The sequence below is a fragment of the Antrostomus carolinensis genome, unplaced genomic scaffold (assembly GCF_000700745.2).
Source record: "Antrostomus carolinensis isolate BGI_N321 unplaced genomic scaffold, ASM70074v2 scaffold3090, whole genome shotgun sequence".
Taxonomy (NCBI): Eukaryota; Metazoa; Chordata; class Aves; order Caprimulgiformes; family Caprimulgidae; genus Antrostomus; species Antrostomus carolinensis.
This window is the reverse complement of record NW_010288901.1, coordinates 20,114-43,642: the sequence shown is the minus strand read 5'-3', so window position 1 is coordinate 43,642 and position 23,529 is coordinate 20,114. Positions and strand designations below refer to the sequence as shown.

At 34.7% G+C, this 23,529-nt stretch overlaps 1 protein-coding gene across 1 annotated transcript in view; it reads right to left on the bottom strand.

The window, feature by feature from the left end:
* The window catches only part of UBR3 (ubiquitin protein ligase E3 component n-recognin 3), a gene marked incomplete at its 5' end in the record, with an annotated part of 70,365 nt that overhangs the window by 27,555 nt on the left and 19,281 nt on the right, over nt 1-23,529 (bottom strand). Inside the window, 7 exons of the mRNA XM_010168007.1 lie at nt 910-995; nt 6,516-6,652; nt 7,469-7,681; nt 9,856-9,966; nt 13,414-13,547; nt 14,044-14,193; nt 22,188-22,276. Of these exons, the coding sequence (XP_010166309.1) occupies nt 910-995; nt 6,516-6,652; nt 7,469-7,681; nt 9,856-9,966; nt 13,414-13,547; nt 14,044-14,193; nt 22,188-22,276 (920 nt within the window). The remainder of the gene's footprint in view (nt 1-909; nt 996-6,515; nt 6,653-7,468; nt 7,682-9,855; nt 9,967-13,413; nt 13,548-14,043; nt 14,194-22,187; nt 22,277-23,529) is intronic.

Sequence of the window (23,529 nt, the reverse complement as noted above, 5' to 3'; positions counted from 1 at the left end):
AGGAATGGATGGGCACCAAAGATCTGCAGATTGCCAGCTCCAAACTAAAAAACAAAACAAACCAAACTAAACCAAGAAACCACCAAACCAAACTAAACCACCCAACCACAGAAACCCACTGTACCAAGGCAAATGATGTGGTAAGCACCACCCACAAATCACATACCAAAAGGCAGAGGTGGACCCGAGCTTTCTGACATTTTTACTACTGAATCTGCTGCTACTGCTGCATAAGCTTGACTTAAACAAGCAGTAGTGGTAGTAGTAGTCTGGTAGGCTTTCCAGTTTTTCCTGACAAAAGAAAATGTCCATTCCTAACAGTTCATATACCAGTAAAAGATACAAAGATTTTATGTTAAGAATAAAAGCACTTCTGTTCACCACAAGTGCTTTATTTGTCAAACATTAAAGGTTTCAGAAAAAAAGGAGTTTCTAGCAAAGAAAATTTGCAAAACTGACCTATCAGAGAAAGAACTAGGGAAATTAAAGACATGGGACATAGAAGATGCAGATTTCTAAGTATGAGACCTGATCATGAGGTACATTAGCACTCAGAGAAACAAATTTCTTTACCATTACTAGCAACAGTCAGGGTGAAATAAAGCACTCCTTCTCTGCCCTTAAAATACTTCTAGTTTTACTCATAAAGATGTGAAATTATTAAAAAATATTACATGGATGCTATGACAATTGATTTCTAAATAGATTATACTCACAACAAATGAATGATTTGTGTAAATAAGATATCAGATTTCTCAAATTGCAACAAAAAACAAAGAATTATGGGAGAAAAAAGGTTCTTAAAAGAAAATTTGACATAATTTAGAAAATTATGCTAGAAAGAACTAGACATTTTTATTCAATATTCTAATTGCTGTATTATATGGCTGTTCATAACATAAAACTTACTTAAACATGATCTTTTCCCAGCTGTGCTTGCACCTCCTGAACATAAATTGCCTCCTCGATGGACCAGCTCAAGTTCCAAGTTTGTTCTGCAAGAAAAACGTAACAATGTTGAATGGCACAGCATTATTCAAGCTTCTAAGGACATGAAAGAGTCATCACAAACTTCCAGCATACATTAAATAAAAGAATGCCACGAATCAATCTTTAGTGTGAGACACTGACAAAATATGACTCAGAATAAAACAAACCATATCAAGATATTGCCATATGTGATTTTAAGTGCTTTGAATAGCAACTATTGTATTAAGAGAACTGCTACAGTTGTGACTGAAGAATAAAAAAACTAAAATTCTGAGGCTTTTTTTCTGTATGCACACACCACTCCTTGATAATAAGGGAATTTATGTGTAAATCTGAAAAGACAATATACAGATTGGATAAATTTCAATCAATCAGATGTCTAGAAAGTGTTCTCTTTAATGGCAGGGCTTTTGTTTTTCTTTAAACAAACAGACAGTACAAAGGATATGCCACCAAGTAACTAAGTATGAAATGGGGCTAAATTATAATGGAAGCACTGACCTTTATAGATAAGTTAGTTAATAAAAGCCTTGGAGGTTAACTCTGAACAAAACACCGGTATTTACTGCAGCTCATTAGCATGAAACGGGAGTTGTGTCATTCAATCTCTGCATGTCACACTGATGCTTTCCTTCTTAGTATGACTGTAAGCTGATACTCAGGCACCAGTTGTTTAGGCCGAGTTCGATAGCTTTGTTTAATTTTGGAATTGGATGTTTCAGTACTACATTATCTTTTACCCCCAAGACTTGGAGCAAACAATTTACATTATGTTCTCTGAGAATTTGTTTTAATAAGTCAACACACATTCCTTTAATTAAAATAAATATAATTCTGTTACTCTGAAATGTTATTTTGCTAATTTAATCCAAACGGCAAAGCTCAGTCTAAACATATTTTGTCCTTTAACTAAAAAATAAACAATTTTAGGTGCAAATAATGTGACAGAATACATATTAAAATCTATTACAGAATTTCAGGTACCTAGTATATCTAAGCTAAGAACACACACCCTCACATAGATATATTTAAGAAGAAACTACATGATGACTATTTTAGTCAAAACAAATAATTTTAAGAATTTCAGCTCCATCAGCTTGAAATAATAATACATTTTTGATATGCAGTGTTTGTTAAGATACTTTCATATGTTTCTAAAATAGTAACATTTCAGAATATTACTGGCCCCAAGTTTGCAGCTTATGCCACCCATTTCTGAAGGAATGCTTTAATCCTCTCTGCTCAGAAAAGGCAATTTAACATTGATAATGTGCCTGCTCAGAGCTCCATCTGGTTGCTGCTGATAAGGGCATCTGTGTGACAGGGGAATTTTCCACTCTTCAGGCGATTTGCACTGCTCACTGAACTTCTAAAAATCTACCAGCAAGGAAGCAGAGACAGGGATTTCTTATTAGTGGACAAAATAGCAACTGTATATCAGCATGTGCTAGTTCATCATGGGACTATAAAGGAAACCAGTATGTTTTATTTCTACAAACCTTCTGATAACTAATTTGTAGAACAAAATTAATGGCAGCCTTCCATTAAAACCAAGGTAAGATTCAAAATCAAAAACGCTACCTGAATGTCTAAGAACAACTTTCCAGATCTAGAATTTTAAATTTCTCTTTCACCAAGAAGTGTGTACAATTTTACAAACAAACCTCAAGGACAACTCTTCTTGATACATATGATGTGTTATATAGTACTTTTTACTATAAGGAATGTAAGGATTGGTTTCTGGAAACATATACTTCATCACACGTATCATACCAACTCTCCTTATACCTCCCACACTTCTTCATTGCCCCCAGTTCCTCAAAGACAGCAGCTTATAGTTCAGATTTCCTTGGAAACAAAAATATTAGCCTTCTCCTCTAGGACATCTCTTTCAAAACATAGCTAAACTTTGGCATAAGAGTGCACAGTAGAGAAAGCATCTTCTTTGAAACTGAATAATTTTTGAAAAGGATTAGTGTATCTCCTCCCTAATTCAAGATCCCTTCTACCCTGAGGATCTGAGTACCATCTGCCCTCTACTGAAGAGAAGCAGAGCTCTCAGTGCCTATTCTCTCATCAATGAGCTAAAACTCAGGGCATCAGATAGAAGAGTGGAACAGAGCAGTCTCTGAAAGCATCCTGTGCTATCTCAGCCTTCTCAACATATAGGAAAGAGAACGCGAAAGAAAATCTATGAGTGTCTGTTTCCTCTATCTAGAAATCTTTGTGTCATTCATTGGAGCAACAAATTTTGTAGAACACTGGCTTTATCTTCCTCACTCACAGAAAAAACCTGAGAAGATGGATTTTGCTCAGTTGTACAGACTCCTGATTAAAAAACAGCCCTACTTCATCCCTTCTTGTGGACTTTCATTAAAGGAACATATTGCAGGGGGGAGACTGTGTGACTGTGTATTTCTCAGAATTCATATCAGGACAGAGTTGGGAGGGGGGGGGGGATTAAAAATGCAATGCCTTCTCCAGAAAGAGAATGTATTTGGATGGACCTCTTTCTTTTGGGATCTAAGAATCAAGTTAAGCACTAGAATTTTTTCCACTTCACTTTACAAAGACAACATACATATTAAAAAACCCGAGACACAGACTGGAAGGAAAGAACAGAGGTTTCTTATCTTAGTCTACACACAGGTGACAGCAGAACCAAAAGCTTTGTTTACACAGCCAACAAAAGTATGAGACCTATTGCTATGCAATACAGAAAGAGTCCTCCCAGATACTGCCACAAATGACAGTCATCAATGCTATGAATGTGGAGCTACTAAAATTAAAGCTAGGTAGACATGATTTGTGAATGACACACTATACTAATCTCACAAACGTCAGACAAGAGAAGGAGGGATGCATACAAAAAAGGCATAAATTTAACAAGGTAAGACGGTAGGGAAATGAGGAGGTAGCTAAGGAGCTGCTCTTGTAGCTGTGCATGCAAATCAGGATGCCAGGACCCTGAGCGCATCTTTTGCTAGGAAAACAGACAGGGCTAGCTCACCCACTAGGTGGTAGGGAATTTGCTTTTATTTCTTTTCTCTGCTACCAGTGACATCTGGGTAAGCAAACGCAAAGTAAGGAAAGTAAATTCCTGTTGTCTTGAAACAGAAAGGAGAAGCTGAGGCAAGTGGCGATGTGTTGTTTAACCAGTAGTATTCCCACTTCAGCATGCAGAAATCCACTTCAAAGCTGGCCTCCAGCTGCAAACTAGCATCTTTCAAAAACACTGCAGATGATGCAATTTCCGACTGAAAATGGAACATGACTTAAAAGAAGATGAAGTGTATAATTAACTTGCAAATATATGAAGTCAAGAAAAATATCATTGCATTCAAATGCTTATTTACACAGGAGTTACTTATCATCTCAACCATTTATCTGTATGTTAGATTGAATATCAGAAAGAAAAGAAAATCAGCTGTAGATGGTCTGGTCAAAAACAATGAATGCTTCAGAATACATGAAATGCTCAAAGGTAATGTTGGTAAGGAATACAAGGGTATCATTTCCTCAAATAGAACAGGATGGAAATAAGGAAGAAACAGGCTAAATGACAGGAATAACTTCCAGAAAGCAAGTTACTTCAGTCTGCAATTTATATTGTGGATAGTCCACTGTTTGGATACTTAAATACTAAAACCATACAAAGAAAACTCTTTCAGTCTGGGAGATGAGCAGCTCACTTAGATATTTATTTCCATAAATACAAACTGTAAGTTTATATTAAAATATCTTTTTAAAGGGTTTTTTTTAACCTGTAGTTCTTAGGCAATTATCAAGTAGTAGAAGCCTGTAAATCTGGATTGCTGAATTGAAAGGCAGGAGAAATTAGCCATTTGTAGCTGATCTGCCAGGCACCCTCATAAATGATCTTATGACTTATGGTAACAATAGGGAAGGCTGGATCCAACAGCTGAAATCCTTCAGCCATGGATATATGGAAAATCGCTGACACCAGGCTAACCTAACAAGAAGTCGCACTGAGTACAGGTAGCACATCTTAATCTTAGTGGTCAATCATGATTTCTTTCTCCAGCAGTACACGCAGCAATTAAATGCTGTTCTGGCTTGAGGTACTTCTGACTCTTGGAATGAAAACAAAAATCTTGGGCTTAGGGTGTTAATATAAAAACTGTAAGATACAGATGTATTTAAAATATGTTTAGCTAGCATTTTAAAAATTATATAACCTTACACCCAGAAATATAATATAACACCATTTTTGTACCTTAAGTGGCATATGAAGTTATGGTTATGAGTAATCATATTTTTATATGTGAAACATTAATTTTGAGACCTTTGTATTTTTGGAAGGATATTAAATTGTATTGACCGAACACATAATTGCTAAAAATCCTAACATTATTTATCCCTGTACAGCATATACCACTTAAAGTACTACAGAATAATCTTTTTAACTTGCTATGTATAAAATTTAGTTGCTCTTCTTAATCAAGACACGTTTAAGATACTTTTAAAGAACACAGATAATATTTCTTTTAATAGAATAATCTAGGCTGGAAGAGAATTCTGGAGATCAGATAGCCCAACCTTCTTTCAAAAGCTGATTTCATTATCCAGAGTCCTACTGAGCCAATTATTAAGTATTCCTACTGCTAATACATTAAAGACACTCAGCAACCAGAGTTTATGAAATTGCAGTAAAAAATGCTACTGGATTGTATCACTAGTATGCTTGCACTTTCTCTGCAGTCAGCACCTTACCTGCAGGCCTCAGTAAGTCACAGTTTAGAAAACTATTTGCTTAATGAGTATTTCAACTTCATCTTATGGGAAAACTCTGCATTACAGTAACTCTGAACAGATTGACCATTCAGAGCATCTTAACATTAATTGTACAGATGGAAAGAGGGACTGATTGATTTTCTTGGAGATAGCGTCTGTGACACTGACAGCTGTAAAACTGGAATCAAACGTAACAGAAAAAATGCTGGTAGTTTTGACACTTTGCTAGAAGTCTTACTAACATGAAGAGAGATTCCTGGTTGCTGATGTAGAAAACGCTCCTTCTGTGATCCTTATTTAACTAAATAAAACTAATGTCTGATGGAGAGATTAAAAATACCCTGTGATTTAAAAACCAGCAATATGGCAGTGATATAGAAATAATCTAATTCTGCTAAATAGTAGTAGAGAAGATTTGACAGTTTGGGAAAGGAAGGTACAAAAAGAAATTCAACATAAAATTTTGACACAAGGAAAGCAAAACCTTGAATAAAGAAGAAAACTAAATAAGCTGAAGACAAAATGTTCTCCAGGTTTTGTGCCACTGCTGCACACACTAAAAATGAACTGAAGGGCAGATCTTCCCATCTTGCATATGCCTGCATATGAAAATCAGAAAATGCCACCTTAATACATCAAGTACTCAAAAAGTACTTTTTGGAGAGGATAGAGTTTTATTTTTCTTTTTAAAGAAGAAAACCATCTGGTGAGTAATACCATTAGTGAGAAACACAAGAGAAAAAAAATATAAAAAGGAAAAACATACCCACCTGGCTACTGAATACATAAACAGAAAATCATTGTCAGGTGATCCAGGACTCTTACTATAATCTGTATACTTCTTCTGTGTGGTACTTTTTATATCTTTCATCACAGATTCCATTTCTTTACTGAGATTGGTTTCAGACTATGAATAAAAACACAAAAAAATTTGTTAATTTTACCTGAAAAAATACAATAGCTGATCACAAAGCGCAGCACTTTCATACTTATAAAAAAGGGATTTGCAGATTATGGAAAAATATGCATTAAAAGCTAATATTCTGTCTCACAGAAGTGTTATAATATTCTGAAAGTTATTCTGATTTGTTTTGAATATGAAAATATCACTGTTTTGTCAATCTCCTAAATTCAAGAATCTTACTGCTTGCCTTATTTTAAAGTATATTTGCATTGCACAAGTACATGAAAATAACACAAAATATCTCCATCAAGACTGGAAGGCTAGCAAAAATTTAACAGAATTAATTCTATCATGCAGAAAGACTACATGAAGTTTTACAATACATGAGCATCTGCAAACTGCTCTTCTGCAAAACAAATAATCCATACCTTAAAATGTTCTTAATAAACATTCTTTAAATAGTTTCCAGTTACAAGGATATTGGTGTTTTTACATTGTAAAGAAACGATAAATGAATTTTATATTTGTGACTCAATTCTATGTAAATTACTATGGAGAGAAGTGAAAATGAACTCCACAAAAAATTATATTTCGTCATAGCCATTTTGTCATAGCTTTTTAATTGTTAATTTTTAGTAGGTAATGCAATAACTGCTGTAAATATTTTAAATTTCTTGATATTAAAAAAATAGTATGCTATCTTCCATATCAGAAGAAAAGGAAGTTTCCCAGGTTGTCGAGTTTCTAAGAGGTCACAAATGCGACATAATGTAAAAACTGAAAGGTAAAGGCAAATTAACAAGGATCTTTCTGCCTTACACTGATGCTTACTGGGAAAGTTCCCAGCTGTTCTTGAAGATCTTCCACCTCTTGTACAAGATCTTGGATATGCTTGTTACTATGACTTGGCCAAAGGCTTCTTTCCACATTGTTTCCAGGATAACAAGGAAGAACACTGTTAGCAAACTGCCTACAGAGGGGACAGGTAAATTCTCCTTTGTCCACTGAAAAACCCTGGAGGACCTGGTCATTCTAAAAGAAAATAAAGAAGATGTAGCTGAAATTTGCAAAGTATTATTAATTTTTAGTTTGATATTTCATGTGTATAGCTAAAGAACTAAGTCTAAAATAAAAAACTGTAAAGAAAGAATAATTGGAATAGCTGCTCATTTTAGTGAAAAAGGTCTTAACTACCAGAGACCATCTTACAATTCTCGAACTCAACTAATTTCCCTAACTTTTAAGTACTCTTCATTGTCAACAATATCCCCATAATAAACTAGAAATACTTCAATGGGGTATTTTGAGTATTTCTCATGTGTTGTCTCTTTCTAGCAATTACCAATAAAGTTTGAGACTCCCTTGATAACATCTTTTAATTTATCAGTCATTAGAAATATTTGAAGATACTTCTCAGAAGAAGTACAGGCTGAAAAACCTAATCAAGTAGCCATTGGAGGGCAGCTTGACAAAAACCCTGATCATTTCTTCTTTATCATGAAGGATCAAAAAATGGACACAGAAGTACTTATTGGGGAATTGGGGACATCTCCTGAGTACTTCTGTTACTGGCAAGCAACCTTGCTTCAGCTTTGTGAATTGCCTCAACGGTTTCCCATTCCTGGGAGAAGAAAACTGCTGTGTTAATAGTGACTGTAATTTAAACTTCAAGCAATCAGCCCTGAATGCTGAGGCATTCTGGTAAGCCTATTTTTACATACCTTTCTGGATGTTGATCTCTGATTGTATTATGTAAAAATAAATGTTTTATTCAGATGAACACAAGTCATCGCACAATTAGTTCAGTACTAAGAATGCTAGGAATAGTCAAAATTATTATGCACTCATCTAAGTAGTAATACATGTTAGGATCAAAAGTTCTCTTAAATAATCTAGAAATCTTCAGGAATGTGAGATGGCATTAACAGTTCATTTTCAAGTTTAAGTGAAAATCCACCAGAAAAGGGGCTTCAGTGCCTATATGATGCAAAAGATTACTTTTCCAAAATTCTGTAAAATTAAATTCTATCATGAAAACCCAGATTTTACTTAATTATCTTGGTGAAACGATTACCCCTGAAAGCATCTTTACAGTCATATAGGAAAGAACAATTCCTCATGGGATCCGATAAATGTGGCACAGATTCCAATTTCTCAGTATGACCAATACTGATTCTTAAAAAACAAAACATTGCTCCTTCTTTTTCTCAAAATGGAAACAAATCAACAAAACTTATAAAAAAATAAAACTAAAGAAATATCACATAAAGTAACCTTGAATAAAAAAAGCAGTTCCATCTGCAACAAGAAGTCATCATTTAGTCTTTATTTATTACACTAAAGAATACAGAAAGAAATGATTGCTGAAAATCTGGTGTTATGGCACCATAACATTCTATGGTTATTCTACCATCTTCTATGCAGAAGATCTGCAATTGGGCTCTGGTGTTATGGCACCATAACATTCTATGGTGCCATTCAGAAGATCTGCAATTGGGTTGCAAGAGGTTGAGGGGGGCGAAGGAGGTCAACATTAATGGAACAGTACCATGTTTTCTCAGACCATGTGAAAATAAGGATGTCTTTTCTAGCCAACAATTTCTGAGGCTTGACTAACAAATTGTACTTTAAAGAAATTATAGCAGTAATTTCCCAACAGTATTTTCTAGGAAGAAAGAAAAAAAAGAATAATTCACAAGAGTCAAACTATTTTAACTCATACATAATGAGATAAAAATCTAACTTTTCGTAACTGAATTTTCATATTAGAAATTAACCAAAACCACAAGTTTATATTTGTAAAATTCCCCTCTCATTTTTTCTTCAGTTTCTCTCTAATTTCTAACACGTTAAACATCAAAATAGGAACTGATGAAACAGAAATGAAAAGTGTATGAAGTGCTGAACCTGAATAAGCACACAAGGAAATAAAAAAAACCAAACCCAGTGATTTAGTTTAAGAACAGGATTAATTTAGCCAAGTATTTTTTCTGAGATATCAGGATAACTGAAAACAAAGTACTTTTGTTAATAATGTCAAGATGTAATAAGAGATTTAGTATCTACTGTTCTTGAAACACAGTAAAAACCAGATGTCTATTCATGTAAACCCAATCTTTCTTTCTCTGAACTGAAGAGCATAAATCCAATTGACTCCACTAGGAACAGTTCAGATCCAAAAAAAGATGATCTTTAGTTTTACTTACCCGTAAAGATTCCATGTAAGATTTGTGACAATCTATGTGTAAAGTGTGACCACAAGTTTGTACATAAACGCCTCCTTCCCACCCTATTGACACTGCTTGCAGACAGGAACTCTAAAACAAATCAAAAACATTAAGAAAAAAGAACACATATAAAGTTATAAAGGCATTTACCACAACTTATTTTAAGATTTAAAAAATACATAATTTCTATTTGCATGCTATCTAATTAAAATACATACTGTAAAAATAAAGAAAAATTTTATTTCATAAAGTATTTACTTGTGCTAAACTACACGGCTGCCACGACGCTATTCTTTCCAACAAAGAGCCAAACACGTAAGTTAAAATTCTGCAGTTCTAGTCACTTAAGAAAATGAATTTTTTAAAGAACTCTTGCATCACAGTGTGAAGACAGCTCTAACTCTACCATCTGTTCCAAAAGTACCAGTTATCCCATGTCCAACGGCAATATACTGCTCCAACACATTTCATTCTGTTTTGTATGTAACCAAAATAACAAGACCACAATTATATAATTAACCCCAATCTGTTATTGAAATTCAGTGTAAACACTTTCGATTTTTAATGAGTTGTTGAACAATATTCCATATAATACATCATAAAGGGAAAAGAGAACAAATACTTGTTTAGTGAATTGAGTTTTATGCTAAATTGTTTTAAAAACATTGGCCTTACTCAAAGGCTGCACTTATAGCCCACATGTCAAAAACAAAGTTAATGCACTGGTAGTTCTCAGAAAATAATGAACTTAAAAAACAGCCACCACTGGCAAACTCATGATAAGGAATTCTAGAAAATTCTCTTGCAGAATACCTAACTATAGTCAGTCTAATTATTAAAACTCCAATTCTCAAAAGAATAATTTCATACTCGGATTGAAATGTACATCCTGGTTATACATCTAAAGAACAGAAAAAGACTTATGGCTACCAGAATTGGAAAACAATTTTTAGTGTAGACTCACCCTGAAATGGTCTTAATATATGATGCAAAACCAGGGTTGAACTGGTATGCAAAACCATAATGAACTCTGAGAGTTGCATCTTCTAAGGACATCCTAGCATCTCATTTTCTTTTCCTGCATATGAGCAGGAAATCAGAACAAATCTACAAATTGTAGCTACAAGACATTCTCCTATTTACCTTGCCTCAATCTGACATTCATAATGTGCTATGACCCTCTCAGGCCATAGAACAAGCAAAACTTTTTCTCCTGGTGGTTCCTGCATAATTTAGCAGACTGCACGATTAGTAAAATCGTATGACACAGCTGGATAAGCCCCACAGGACAAATGTTTCATTCAAGAAAAGCATGATTTATTGCAGGTATGTAACAAGGCTACTTAGTAGCATTTGCATTAAAAAAAATCAACCCCTAAGCCTTTGCAGAAAGGCTTTACTCTATTATTCTTGAGTTGAGAAGATTCTAAAGTAAGCCATAGTCTTGGGATGGAGCACACCTGTATCAAATTTTTGGTTACAGAGGACTATATGATTCTGAAAATAGTGCTATCAATGTAGCATATGAAGTTTATCTCCTAATCCTTAGTCATACCTCACCATATTAAAAATTATCACTGTCAGTGATTTTTCCTTTAATGGGCAGGAACTCTACTCCCTGACTGACAGCAAGCATCAAATTTCACCTAGGAAAGCACAAAAGGGAACTCTATCCAGAGAACTCAACAGTTCTGCCCAATCTGTACATAGCACGCAGCTTTTGAATATTTTTTTTCTTCTAGTAGAATAAACTAGGACATGTTTCATAACTTAAAATTTTCACACCTAAGTGAAATTACTCTCTTGCCTCCTGAAATCTGTTGTTAGAAGAAGGACACTTATTGCAAAGGACACAGCTGATAAACAAAAGGGCTTCTTATTGCTTAGCTCAGCTGAGCAAGATGCTCAAGACACTAACAGATGTTTCCATTTTTAGGCCAAAAGAAATTTAAAGATTAGTTCTTTCACACAGAGACATTTTTTAGCACAGTAGTGACGTGGAAACTTAAAAGGAAAAATAGCTAATTCAACTAATGTTTGAATCAGGACTGGGATTTTTGAAAGCAGAATGCTCACTGTATTACAGTATATTTTTGACTAATCTGTTGGTAGTGTTACTGCACAGAAAGGGAAATATACATTTCAGTGAAATCAAGTTTTTGAGTAATTTTGTGTGGAACTCCTTCCATTTGTGATATGCAAACATGTGAAAATAAAGCTACAGTATTGCTTCAATGTTTTTAATCACTTCAGTAGGAAAAAATACTCATTAACTATTAGAAACAATAAACAAACATCATCGATGTCAAAAAAAGAAAAACTCGTCCACAGATTATTTCTAAACTAAAATATCTTTTGTTCAGAATTAATTTCCTACTTACACCTTTTGAAGTTTTACTTTCTAGCAAGGAAATACGTAATATTTGCCCCAGGAGAAAGTGCTTTTCTGAAAACATTGCCCAACTTTTAAAACTATATCAATTATGACATTTATTCTAAATTAATCTACTCTACATAAGCAAGCCTGGTTGCAGTTGGCAAATTCCAGTTATCTGTGGATGACAGATTATGAGAAAGCCAGTAATCGTGTCAGAGTAAAAATTGGCACAGTTTTTCCTCTTTAAAGCTTCTGAAGGCTGATTATTTAGTTAGATCTGCCTAAGAGCTGGTATGTTACCTGCAACTAGTCTATAGGAGGTAACCCAGGGTCACAGGTTACATATTCTTCTCCCCAAGAATATCTCCAAAAAATTATGTATTATCTTACATGGCTGTTTTAGAGACGAGCAAGGAAAGTCACAGGCAGCACTAACACAAAAGTCTGCAACTGAACAACTCCTGTTAAGCAACAAGAATTGGCTCTCAATATTAAACATGAGAAGCAGTAATGTGCCTTTGTGAAGCAATGTTAAACTCTGCTTGGAACAGGTAACAGAACTGCAAAACAGGAAATAACATACCAATTAAGGTAAAATTGAACTTCAGTGATGTTGTGCAGAGTTGAAGATTCAGCAGAAGAGGGTGAAGTCTTCTGCTGATCCCTCCTTCCCATCCACTCACCCTCCCCGTCTCTGTAGTGGCTCAGAAAAACTGTTACAGGTCAAAACAACTCTTTCCACTTACTCTATGCTGCCTAAGATACTTTTAAGTGATTAAGAGTAATTCCTTGATCAGGTTTTCTGAATGGCCACAAGAAAACTGGTGTTTTGAAAGTGATACTTGAGACAGCAAAACCATATCTCAATTGTATGGTCACACGGAATTGTGAAATACCTTCTTCTAGAGAACATCTGCATGGATATTTAATGACTATATAGCCTGTGGATAAACTAGATGCCTACGTCAGAAATGTAACTAGGGAAAAGACAGACACTATTTAAAAATAAGGACCCTATCAAATGCGAACACTTTATTGCAACATGACAAAACGTTCACTAAATGCAGAAATGAAACTAGGAGGACTCTAAGTTGTAATTTCATTTAGCTTTTTACACAAGTTTTTCTAAAGTGGTAGTATTGTTCGTATGAAATACGTACATCTTTAAAGTACCGCTGCAAAGTTGTAAGCCTCACATCATGCAGTGCTGCACAGGTATCCCAAGGGTATATTTGCTCCTCTTCAGCAGTTGGTAGTTTCTTTGGCTCAGTGCTATTGCGGCATTGTCCCAACACTGTATGAAAAAAAGAAGCAATATAGAATGCAATGGATGACAATATGCTAAACAATTAAGAAAACAATCAGGAAATTCTGGTTTGCAACTACAGTGTACTTTATTGATGTTAAACATTAAAAAAAAAACCACACTAAATACTGCAAGTTGTGCTTTTGCACTTGTACATGAAGTATATAAACATATACAAACACACATACGTCTAGATACATGGATGACTTATTTTCTTTTAGTACCCATTTTCCCACAGGTCTATTGTACACTGCTGGGTTTGCAAAAGCTAACAGGAACTAGGAAGGAATGAAACGGTTCACTCTTTTCCCAAGCATTTAAAATTGTTCTCAGTACCCTTAGGCCTACACATGTGCCTCATGGAGGACCATGCACAAAAAACCAGAAGACTGTCTTTCCAGGCTCCATGAGACACAACAGTATTTATGCGCAGACACTAAAAGCTGCAGAAACACCGCCTGTCCAGCGAGCCACACATTCATACCTGAGGATGCTTGTAATAGTACAACTAGCCCTGTAGGTCTGTCTTCAGTAGAAGGACCACTTTGTCCACAAATAACACAATCATATATTGCCTCAGAAACATGCTGTTCTGATGTAGCTACCTCCATGGCGATATCAGCATCTGGCGATTCTAAAAAAAGATAAGAAAATTGGTATTAAACAATAAATAAAATAAAAAATAATCTCTCTAGTTTATCGAGAACTAAAATGTTGACTGTTACTTGAAACTTACCTTGTTTCTTCAACAAAAAGACACCTACACAATTAAGTGCAAGTCTTCCCATATTAAAATTAATATGAATTTTTAATATTAAAAACAATTAATATTTAATATTTTAATATTAAAAAACAATTAATTCCCAGTGGAATTAAATGTTTAGTTCAAGTTTTGTATTAAACTTGATGTCTTTAAAATTTATATAAAACAGAGATCTAACTTCTATTTCATTAGATACTATATTGAAAACTCTGAAGAGAGAGATGAAGGGAAATGAATATGAATCTCTACTAAAACCAGATTTGCTTATAACTGACTAACAACAACTAGAAGGAAAAAGTTAATCTGCAGACCTTAGAAATAATTTAAAGATGCTTAGACAAGGCGAATGAAATATTCAATAAAAAGGAAAGATTTTTTTAAGTACGAAACTTGGACAATCTTTAAAAATTTGAGGTGCATTAAGAAAGTGATCTGCTGCTATGCAGCAGAAGTTTAGTTTAACATTTACTGTATACAAGACAGAGGTCTTGTTTTCTAATGGTCCACACTATTATGTCCTAGGTGCATGGACAGAACTGTTCAAGGCTAAGGACCAGCTTCAAAGTACTGACACAATTGCACTTGATGTAGCTTTGTTGACACGACAATTAGTGGTGGTGGTTTCAGGGCAGGGGGCTAACCAAAACAGAAACAATTTTATGTTATGTTACAATCCAAGGTCTTTATTGGCTTGAAAGAAAAGCATCCTAGGACTAGATGATCCTCTCCTGACTGCTCAGGAACACATACAGTCTGCCTCACAACCTAAAATATAAGGGTGCTTTGTTTCTTTTCTAGAAGACAATTTTTCCAAAGGAAAACACTTCCTTCCTACCTTCAGTCATTCCTTTTATCTCCTTGATTAACTAGACCAAGGTGCTGGACAGAGAACCCAAAAACCCTGACTGCAGCAACAGTCCTCATGCAGAACTGCTCTCTTCTAAAAGTCCATTACAAGTTCAGCACAGGAGGCCTGCTGAGAGGCATGTTGGATGCCAGTCAGCATCTTTCTTTGCTATGAAAAGCTCCACACAATGCTCTCGCTCAGAGGGCAGAATCAAAATTACACTGTTTTAGTAACTACTGAGTTCCCAGTCAGTTATCGAGGGTCCTATGAAAATGAACTCCGGTCTTAGCACTGACATATAGTTAATTTTGCACACACGTCTATCACCATCTAGTGGCAGTCAGATATACCATGAAAGAAAGAGCAGAATGCATCAACTGCAAATGGTTTTTATTTTTTAAGTCCAAACATCCAGAAAAGCTAGAAGCAACTGGAGCACAGAAGGGAGGAAGTAAACACTGAAGCTATTTGGTTTATATTTAGCATCACCTCATAATGCACACTCACATATTCCGGTGTATCAGAAGCAGGCCATGAGAATGACTAGAGAGTTCCAGGCTTATTTATATTTTTCTAAATGTTGTCAATACAACATAAAATATGCATCCATTCAATGTTTTCAAGAAGTGTAGTAATAAAATATAGTGTGTCAATCTGATTTTGAACAACTCAATGGAAGTCCTCAAAATCAGTCAACATTCCATTTACAAAATACCATTCATTAATCAAAAATTGCTTATTTTACAACATAAGGAAAAAATATGGATCTTAGTATTTAAAAGATGTTTCAAACCAATTCAGCATATGTAATCTATATTTCTACTGTCTATGTGCAACAGGCACACAAATTTAGTTTTAGAACTCAATGATCAAATGCACGGTTCCTTCACAACTACCTAGATCTAGAGCTAGGCTACCTGGGCAAACAATAAAATTTCAAGGGAACTAAACTTCCAGCATCAAGGAAGACTTCCTAATAAAATAACTTTCCCCAGAGCTAGTGAAAGAAAACAATGTCAACTTACACAAAATCCATGGGTAAGAGAAATTGGCAAGAATTTAAAATCTCAAATAATTAAGCAGACAAAAAACCCCCAAAACCTCAACCAAACAAAAACCCCGAATTCTTTTTAAATGGACAAAACTGGGTTACTGACTTAAACTAGCCATTAGCTTCTCTGGAAGATAGGACTTGGGCTATGGTTTGTTTGAGAGAGTACATTTCGGCAGTGTAATTCCTGGAGTGAAAATACATTGATGGCAGTCTGGAAAAAAGAAAGCAAGCTATGCATATAGCAATGACGTCTATCTGTCTGTCTTGCCTTACTGAGTTTTGCCTCTGTAGAGCTACTGTGGAAGCCAAGACCCTGGCTCACCAGCTACATGATCTGCATACACTGTCAAGGACCACAACAAACATGTTTCAATTCAAAATACTGTTGAAAATGAGACAGACTCTTTCCTGCAAACCTTGTTCTAAATTATTTCGTTAATGCATTGATATTTGTGAATATAAAGCAATTGGCACATCTCCATTCTACTTCACTTTCAGTTACAGATCTGCTATTTCACATGGGTAAAAATAAAACTAAACTGCATTTTACTGCAATAGTACTTATACAGAAGGTTAAAATGCCCAGAAACTTGTAACTCCACACCTTCTCTTTTTTTTCCATTTCAAATACAGAATTGCTTTGTGTGGGATTGTAATGCTATTAATTTGATTTAGAAAATACAGGTTCTTACCAATTTATAAAGCATGAGCTAACACTTCCTAGCTCCCAGAATGCAATTATAAAAAGACAGCTTATGAAGAATGAATATTTTATTAAATGTCCATTCATATGGATGAAAAGTCTTTGTAGTCGAACATTGATTGTAATATAACACAAATTTCCTTCTATTCTGGCTTAAAACCCCACCCAAATCACCACTAAGAACTGTCACATGAACAGTTGCTACATCAGTTGCAACTACAAGGTAAAGAATAATCTAAATCTCCTTATTTTGCTTCCACTGGTGCACAAAGCTCCAACATTTTTTGCTGACACTACAAAGGTATTTCCTTGAAAATAGCACTTGTGTGTTACGTCCCAGAAAAACGTTGCCTTATTCAGTGGCAAAGGAATCCTTTGCCAGTGATTTGCTAAGATACTGATCCTGAGGCATATTACTCCTCCACTTTCAAACAGGTTTTGTAGGACCCTGCAGTATTTTTTTTTTTTTTGTGTGAAAACCACTGGCACCCAAAACAAGACTTCTCGTCACTCTACTGAAGATTCAGAGAGCAGACAGTGGCAACAGGAGAGCAAGAAACACCAAGGTGGCTTTAGTTGCTCGGCTGAAGCATGACTTTACTAGCCAGGCAGCAGTCACATGAGACAGTAAGTGTATTTAATGTAAGCATTCTTTGGGGTACCACCAAAGATGCTTACAGTTTAAACTGACTCTCCAAAGACTTAACCTAACTGATTTCACAGAGACTTGTCCTGATGATGTCAATGTGTGTGAAGGAGAAGTAAATGAGAAATACAAGATAAGACACATTGTATTGGTATCAATTCACCAAGTTTCTCTCATGAGGTTTATCTAATGTTGTAACACACCCCACCCCCTTACAGTAGGTTCTGGGACTTTTCTTTGTCCTCGTGAATTATTTCAGAAACCTGAATAAATATGAACCACATTAAAAACAAAGATAACACTGAAGCAGGGTGAAAATATTTTAACTGTAACAGAAATCCAGGGTAGTGCCAAACACTATCATTCCCATGGATTTTTTTAAAAGTTATTTAGCTCTTTGGTTTTGTACCAACAGGAATAAGTGTTTCAAAGTTACAAAATCCTAGCATTTCCTACTTCCTAGCAGATACTGATCAGTCTGCTAAAATCTAGCACACTGTTTTATCACAGAATGCATCGCTGCCTGAATTTTATTTCATTAGTACTCTCCAGAGTTAGATTCACTCCTCTTCCTTCCCCTACCCAGCATAACCCCAGAACCAAAAGGGCTCTGTAAACACAGTAAACAGTTTACAATCACTGCTGACAGTAGTGAACATTTTACTGCTATATACACTGTGTGTCAAAGCGGCCCCTTGGCATCAAAGCAACCATTAGCATGCTAATATTCTTTGCCCTGACCCAGCATATATATTCTCAAGAGAGAAGAACCTAATTTATTTTTCTATCTGGGTTCAGAAGATTGAGTGTTAGGAAATGTATGTCACCTTGCATTAAAACTCTACACTTCTTTTTAACTCTAGTTAAGGAACAAACGTTTGCTTGAAGGACAAAATGACATCCTGCCGAGACTCACATCATCAGAAAGAAACACAAAAGATCAGACCACATACTTATCATGAGGTAATTAAAAAAAAAAAAATTACACTGGGCACCTCAGAGACAGTAAAACTACTGAAAGAACCTGAGGTATCTTAATATTTGTAATTTACAAATTAACCAATTTACAAATTTTCAGAGATGCATTTGATTAAGTAGTTCAGCAGCTTGCCTGGAATGGATCATAATATTTCATGTTTATAAAACTTAGATAGACAGACCATTGCAAAGTAATTTGTTAAATTACTATTAACCTGGAGCAGACAGATTAATTTTTGTTCTTATCAAGTCCTGCCTGAAAGGTAGTGAAGTTTAAAAAAATCTCTTGCATGGAGTTCCACATCACAATAGATAAACCACAGCCTCGCACTAAGTGCTCCCAAAGATGTAAAAGTAGCTGTTACTAGGATACTAGAAGGCCTATAGAGCTAACGCTGTGACTACCTGACAACACATTTTTGACTTGGTAGACGTTCTCCTCAGATATTTCAAGAGCTCTATCTGCTGCTCTTAGAAAAATGTTTCTCAGTTTATTTTTCTGCTTTTTACATTTCTCCTGCAGGCAAACAGCTAAAGACAGCACAGTGGATTCTGTTCCACCCTAGTTCATTAACATAACTGTTTCTAAATTTCACTTAATTACTTCCAGGCAAGCTTGAAAGGCAATGCAGTTCTGCAGATGTCACAGAATATAAATAGAAAGTAACAGGGGGCGCAAATGGAAAGAGATAAATAATTGGATTTTTTTTCTGCAGTGATCATATGCAAGAAAATGCCAACTTTTACTTTCAGAATCTCAGATGAACTTGTGAATTCCAATTCAAATAAATAATTTTTGCTGGTAAAATGAAACACATTTAATATTGAAAAATGAAACACATTTAATATTGAAAAATGAACGTGTAATTGGGTAACTTGTTTTAAAGCCGTGTTTCATTGCAGCATCCCAACAATCAAACAAGAGGAATGCCTCAGGGGAGTAACAGTGGCTCTGTGCAGTTTAATAAACACTTTGGAAACTATTAAGTTTATGGGGTTTTAATAAAATAATCTTTAAGCTTTGGCTATTCTCCATTATTCATATCATCTTCTAGACACATTTACTTTCAGAGCATTTTCAGCCTTTTACACTGGCAAGAGAAAATTACTAGGAAATTTTTGAAGTGCAATACCCAAAAGCAATCACACCAGTTCTCATGTTTTACCACTGAATCACATCCACATTTCATAGACAGAGATGATGATTAAAATAATAATTTGCTCAAATGACACCAACTGAATCGGTGACAAAGCCAGGGAGTCGAGGCCTCACCATCCCTGCATTCTGACAGTGTTACTACTGTTACAACAAGCAATCAAAATTAAGAAATAAACCTACTGCTGAATTTTAATGTATAATAAAAATAACAGGTAACAGAGTTTGAATGTATGAGAAGTGACTGCATTTAAATTGACTGATTTTAGCATAAAAGGATTTTTTAGTTTTCAATCATACTATTTCAGAATACCTATGACACAATTCAGGGTAAGACTATTAAATCCTTGTATTAGTTTTAAGTTGAATCACTCCAGAAAGACTGGTTTCAGAATTCTTACCATGTCTGGTGTTTTAAAATTAGAGTAACAATAGTTTCTGCAACTTTTTCAACAATTTGCTGTAACATACAGAGACTGCATTCACAGCTGAACAAATGACTTCAATTAAAAAAAAATAGAACAAACAAAAAAAAAATATCTCTGGCAAACAATCTAGGGTTTAAAATAAATCCTAAACCCTATAATGGAATATATACTTCCTTTCTGCAAACTGTTTTAATGTCATCTAGAACATAAGAGCTAATTAATACTGGACTATAGTACAAACTCAGTGAATTTTTGTCACAAACTCAGGAAGTAGTATGGTGACCTAGAAGACACCAAGAAAAGTTAGTGAAAAAGAAAAGCAATTATTCAGTCAACTCAGTGCTTGAAATTCTATTAGGTTGTTGCCAAGAAATGTCTTTATGCAAAACAACTTTATGGAAATGTTGTCCATTAAGTTGATTCTATCTACTGCTGTGCATGACTTGGTATAATCGCCAACAAACACTACATTTTATGTTGAGAGAGCTGAAGATATTAATTGTTTAACTGCTAAGAAACAAACAATTTAAGTGTTGCATCCCCAAGAACTTTTTAACGCACAATCATAAGCACAAAGGCCCAGGTCTGCTTGTTAAAGAAAGGAAGAGTTCTTTTAATATTTAACATACATAGTTAAGTAAAAGCTAAGTGTTCCCAGTCCTTTGCATAAATAAATGCTGTGCAATTTATTGATTTAACTAGTATGCCTCACAAATTAAAGCAGTTATCTTAAACATAGCTTATAAAAATCATGGGAGTGTTTATGCATACATATGTATATATGCAAATACAACTATGACAGGTAAATACATACAGATACATATGTGATTTCATATGTAAAAATATCAACTTTAAAGTTGCAATATCAAGAATTCAAAATACAGGTGACTGAAGAATCAAAGTTTCCTAGTTGCTTTCCATTAGCCACAACTGTAAAAAGACTTAATTTTTAATATGTAAAACTGCAAGTTTCTTCCTCCCTTCTTCCTTCAACAAATAGATTAAAAAGAAATAGCTATACATTTAATAAACATGACTTAAACTAATTTTTATCTGTGAACTTGGTGTTATATTGCACACTCTCCAAACTTAACATCAAATGCACAGTCATTAATTTGCTAAAGGAATTTAAATTATTTCAATTAATAAATCTTCTCAGCAACCTATAAACTGAAAATAATTTATCAATTTAAAAAACCCAGACTTTTTCAGCAGAAACAATTGTCAAAATATTTCTAACCAGTGCTTTAACTCAAATAAAAACTACATAGAAGATGATACTTGATTGAGAGAGGGGGAAAAAAGAAAAGATTCCTGCTTTTTCTTATCTTTGAAAAGTACTAATTTTCAATTAAGTAAATGATATGATAAAAATATTTTCCATTCCTCAGTTAAACACGAGCAAACTAATCAAGATTATGCACTTTGCAGAACCTGAAAGAACTTATCCTCAAGAAAATCAAGAACTGATTCTGCTGTAAAGCCTGTACTTGAAACAGAATACAATGTTATCACTTAGAGCAACTGAGATGACCTAAAAATTGTCCTTTCCTTAATTCTAAATTTAAAATGCAAAACTTTTACCCTATCAAAATATGAGGCTCTATGAAAAAATAATCTTAAATTTTATCATTACAGATTAAAGAAAATGCAATCTTTATGAGACAAACTAACTTTGCAGTGTTTTATATTAAAAGACAAATACTTTAAAACACATCACACACATTTATAATCATTTCATCCACTGTATATTAATAAAAATAGGAATAAAATCATGTCCTACAGAGAATGTGTTATCTCTGAAATATTTTCAAGATCATTTAATCTCTTATTTAGCAATAATGTATTCAGTATTATCTGTCCTAGAAAACACAACTTTAAGCCTCTTAAGAAGTATTTAGTGAACAAGCGGATACAGTAGTGTAATCTGAGGGGAGCACTTTTTGTTTGGGGTTTCTTTTTTTTTTTTAACTATTTGAGTAAAAACCTTAATATTAACACAGATTTTTTTTTTTTTTTAAGGCAGCAAGCAGTCAACCACACAAAAACTCACCAACATCCATGGCGGTTTCCATGAAGCTTTTCTGCCTTGAGGCAAATTCAGCCAATAATTTCTGTTGCCTTTCTCTGGCCTTCTGTCGTCTGAGTGAAAGAAGAGTGGGGAAGAGGAAAAAAAAAAGGAGCATATATAGTAATTAGTTTATAGTATCAGGCTGATTACAGTTGCTACCTTTGACAATATCATTAAAAATTAAAGTTTTCTCTAAATAAAGGATTAATTTTCAAGTCTAAAAGAGGAATATCTTGCCTTAAAAGTAGAATTTTTTTTAAGAAATAAGAGTTATTTCCTCTTAAGTCTGAAATAAAATAATGAAAACCTGTCCTAAAAAAACTCCCAGAAAATGAAAGGATCCTTTAACAGATTAGGACATGGCATCATAAAAAAAAGAACCCAAGACCTTATTCTTCAAAGCTATTTTTCTGTTATGTAAAAGAAGAATAACAAAGTGAAATGTCAATTGTTGTACAAAACCAAGTACTCTTGTGAGCAACCAATGTTTACAAGTTGATGATAATAATAGTGGTAATAGTAATAATAATAATAATAATCCTACCTCACTCACTTTTGAGATCAAGCTTGATGCCAAGAGAAACAATTATGAATATTTTCTTTTCCAGCTAAGGCTACTCATACTGGTTCCTTCTTTCCCATCTCCTCCTTAGATAATGGTCACCAACAGCTTTTAGATTGCTTCCAGATTGAGGGCCCTCACTTCCCTGAAGCCAAGCTTACTTCACTAACTTTTTCCTCATCATTTAATACAGCTCCAGATTTACAAATGGAAGACATCAGAGACTCATTCCTGTCTATCCTTCTGTTTAGGCTGTATTAGCCATTTGTACAAGGCTATATGACCAGCTATTCTATAGCTCCCTATATATACATACTGGAGCGTGTAGAGGAATAGTGATGGATGTATAAAGACAAAGCAAACAGACACTGATTTTCTTCTTCCTGAGGTACTAAGAAATGATCTTTACTTTGACAAGAGTTTACAAATAGAGGAAATGGGAGTGCTCAAGTGGGAAAACCAAACAAAACTCACACCACAGCTGCTCATCACACGGCACATGCAGAGACCTGTGTGCCCCCCAGATGAGGGCTTTCTGCAGCACCATCCCAGTGTGGCAAGAGAAGCTCTACCACAGCTACAAACTCTGTGCATCAGCATTTACAATGAATCTTTTCCCCCACTCAAAGATGATTCAAATAACCAACAAAGGAATTAAAAACATCACTTGGCATCTGATATGCTGATGGGTTGCTCTTTAGTCTCCAGCACTGTCCGATTATCACTGTCCTAGCACAGGAACAGGCACGCGCAGGCCCAAAG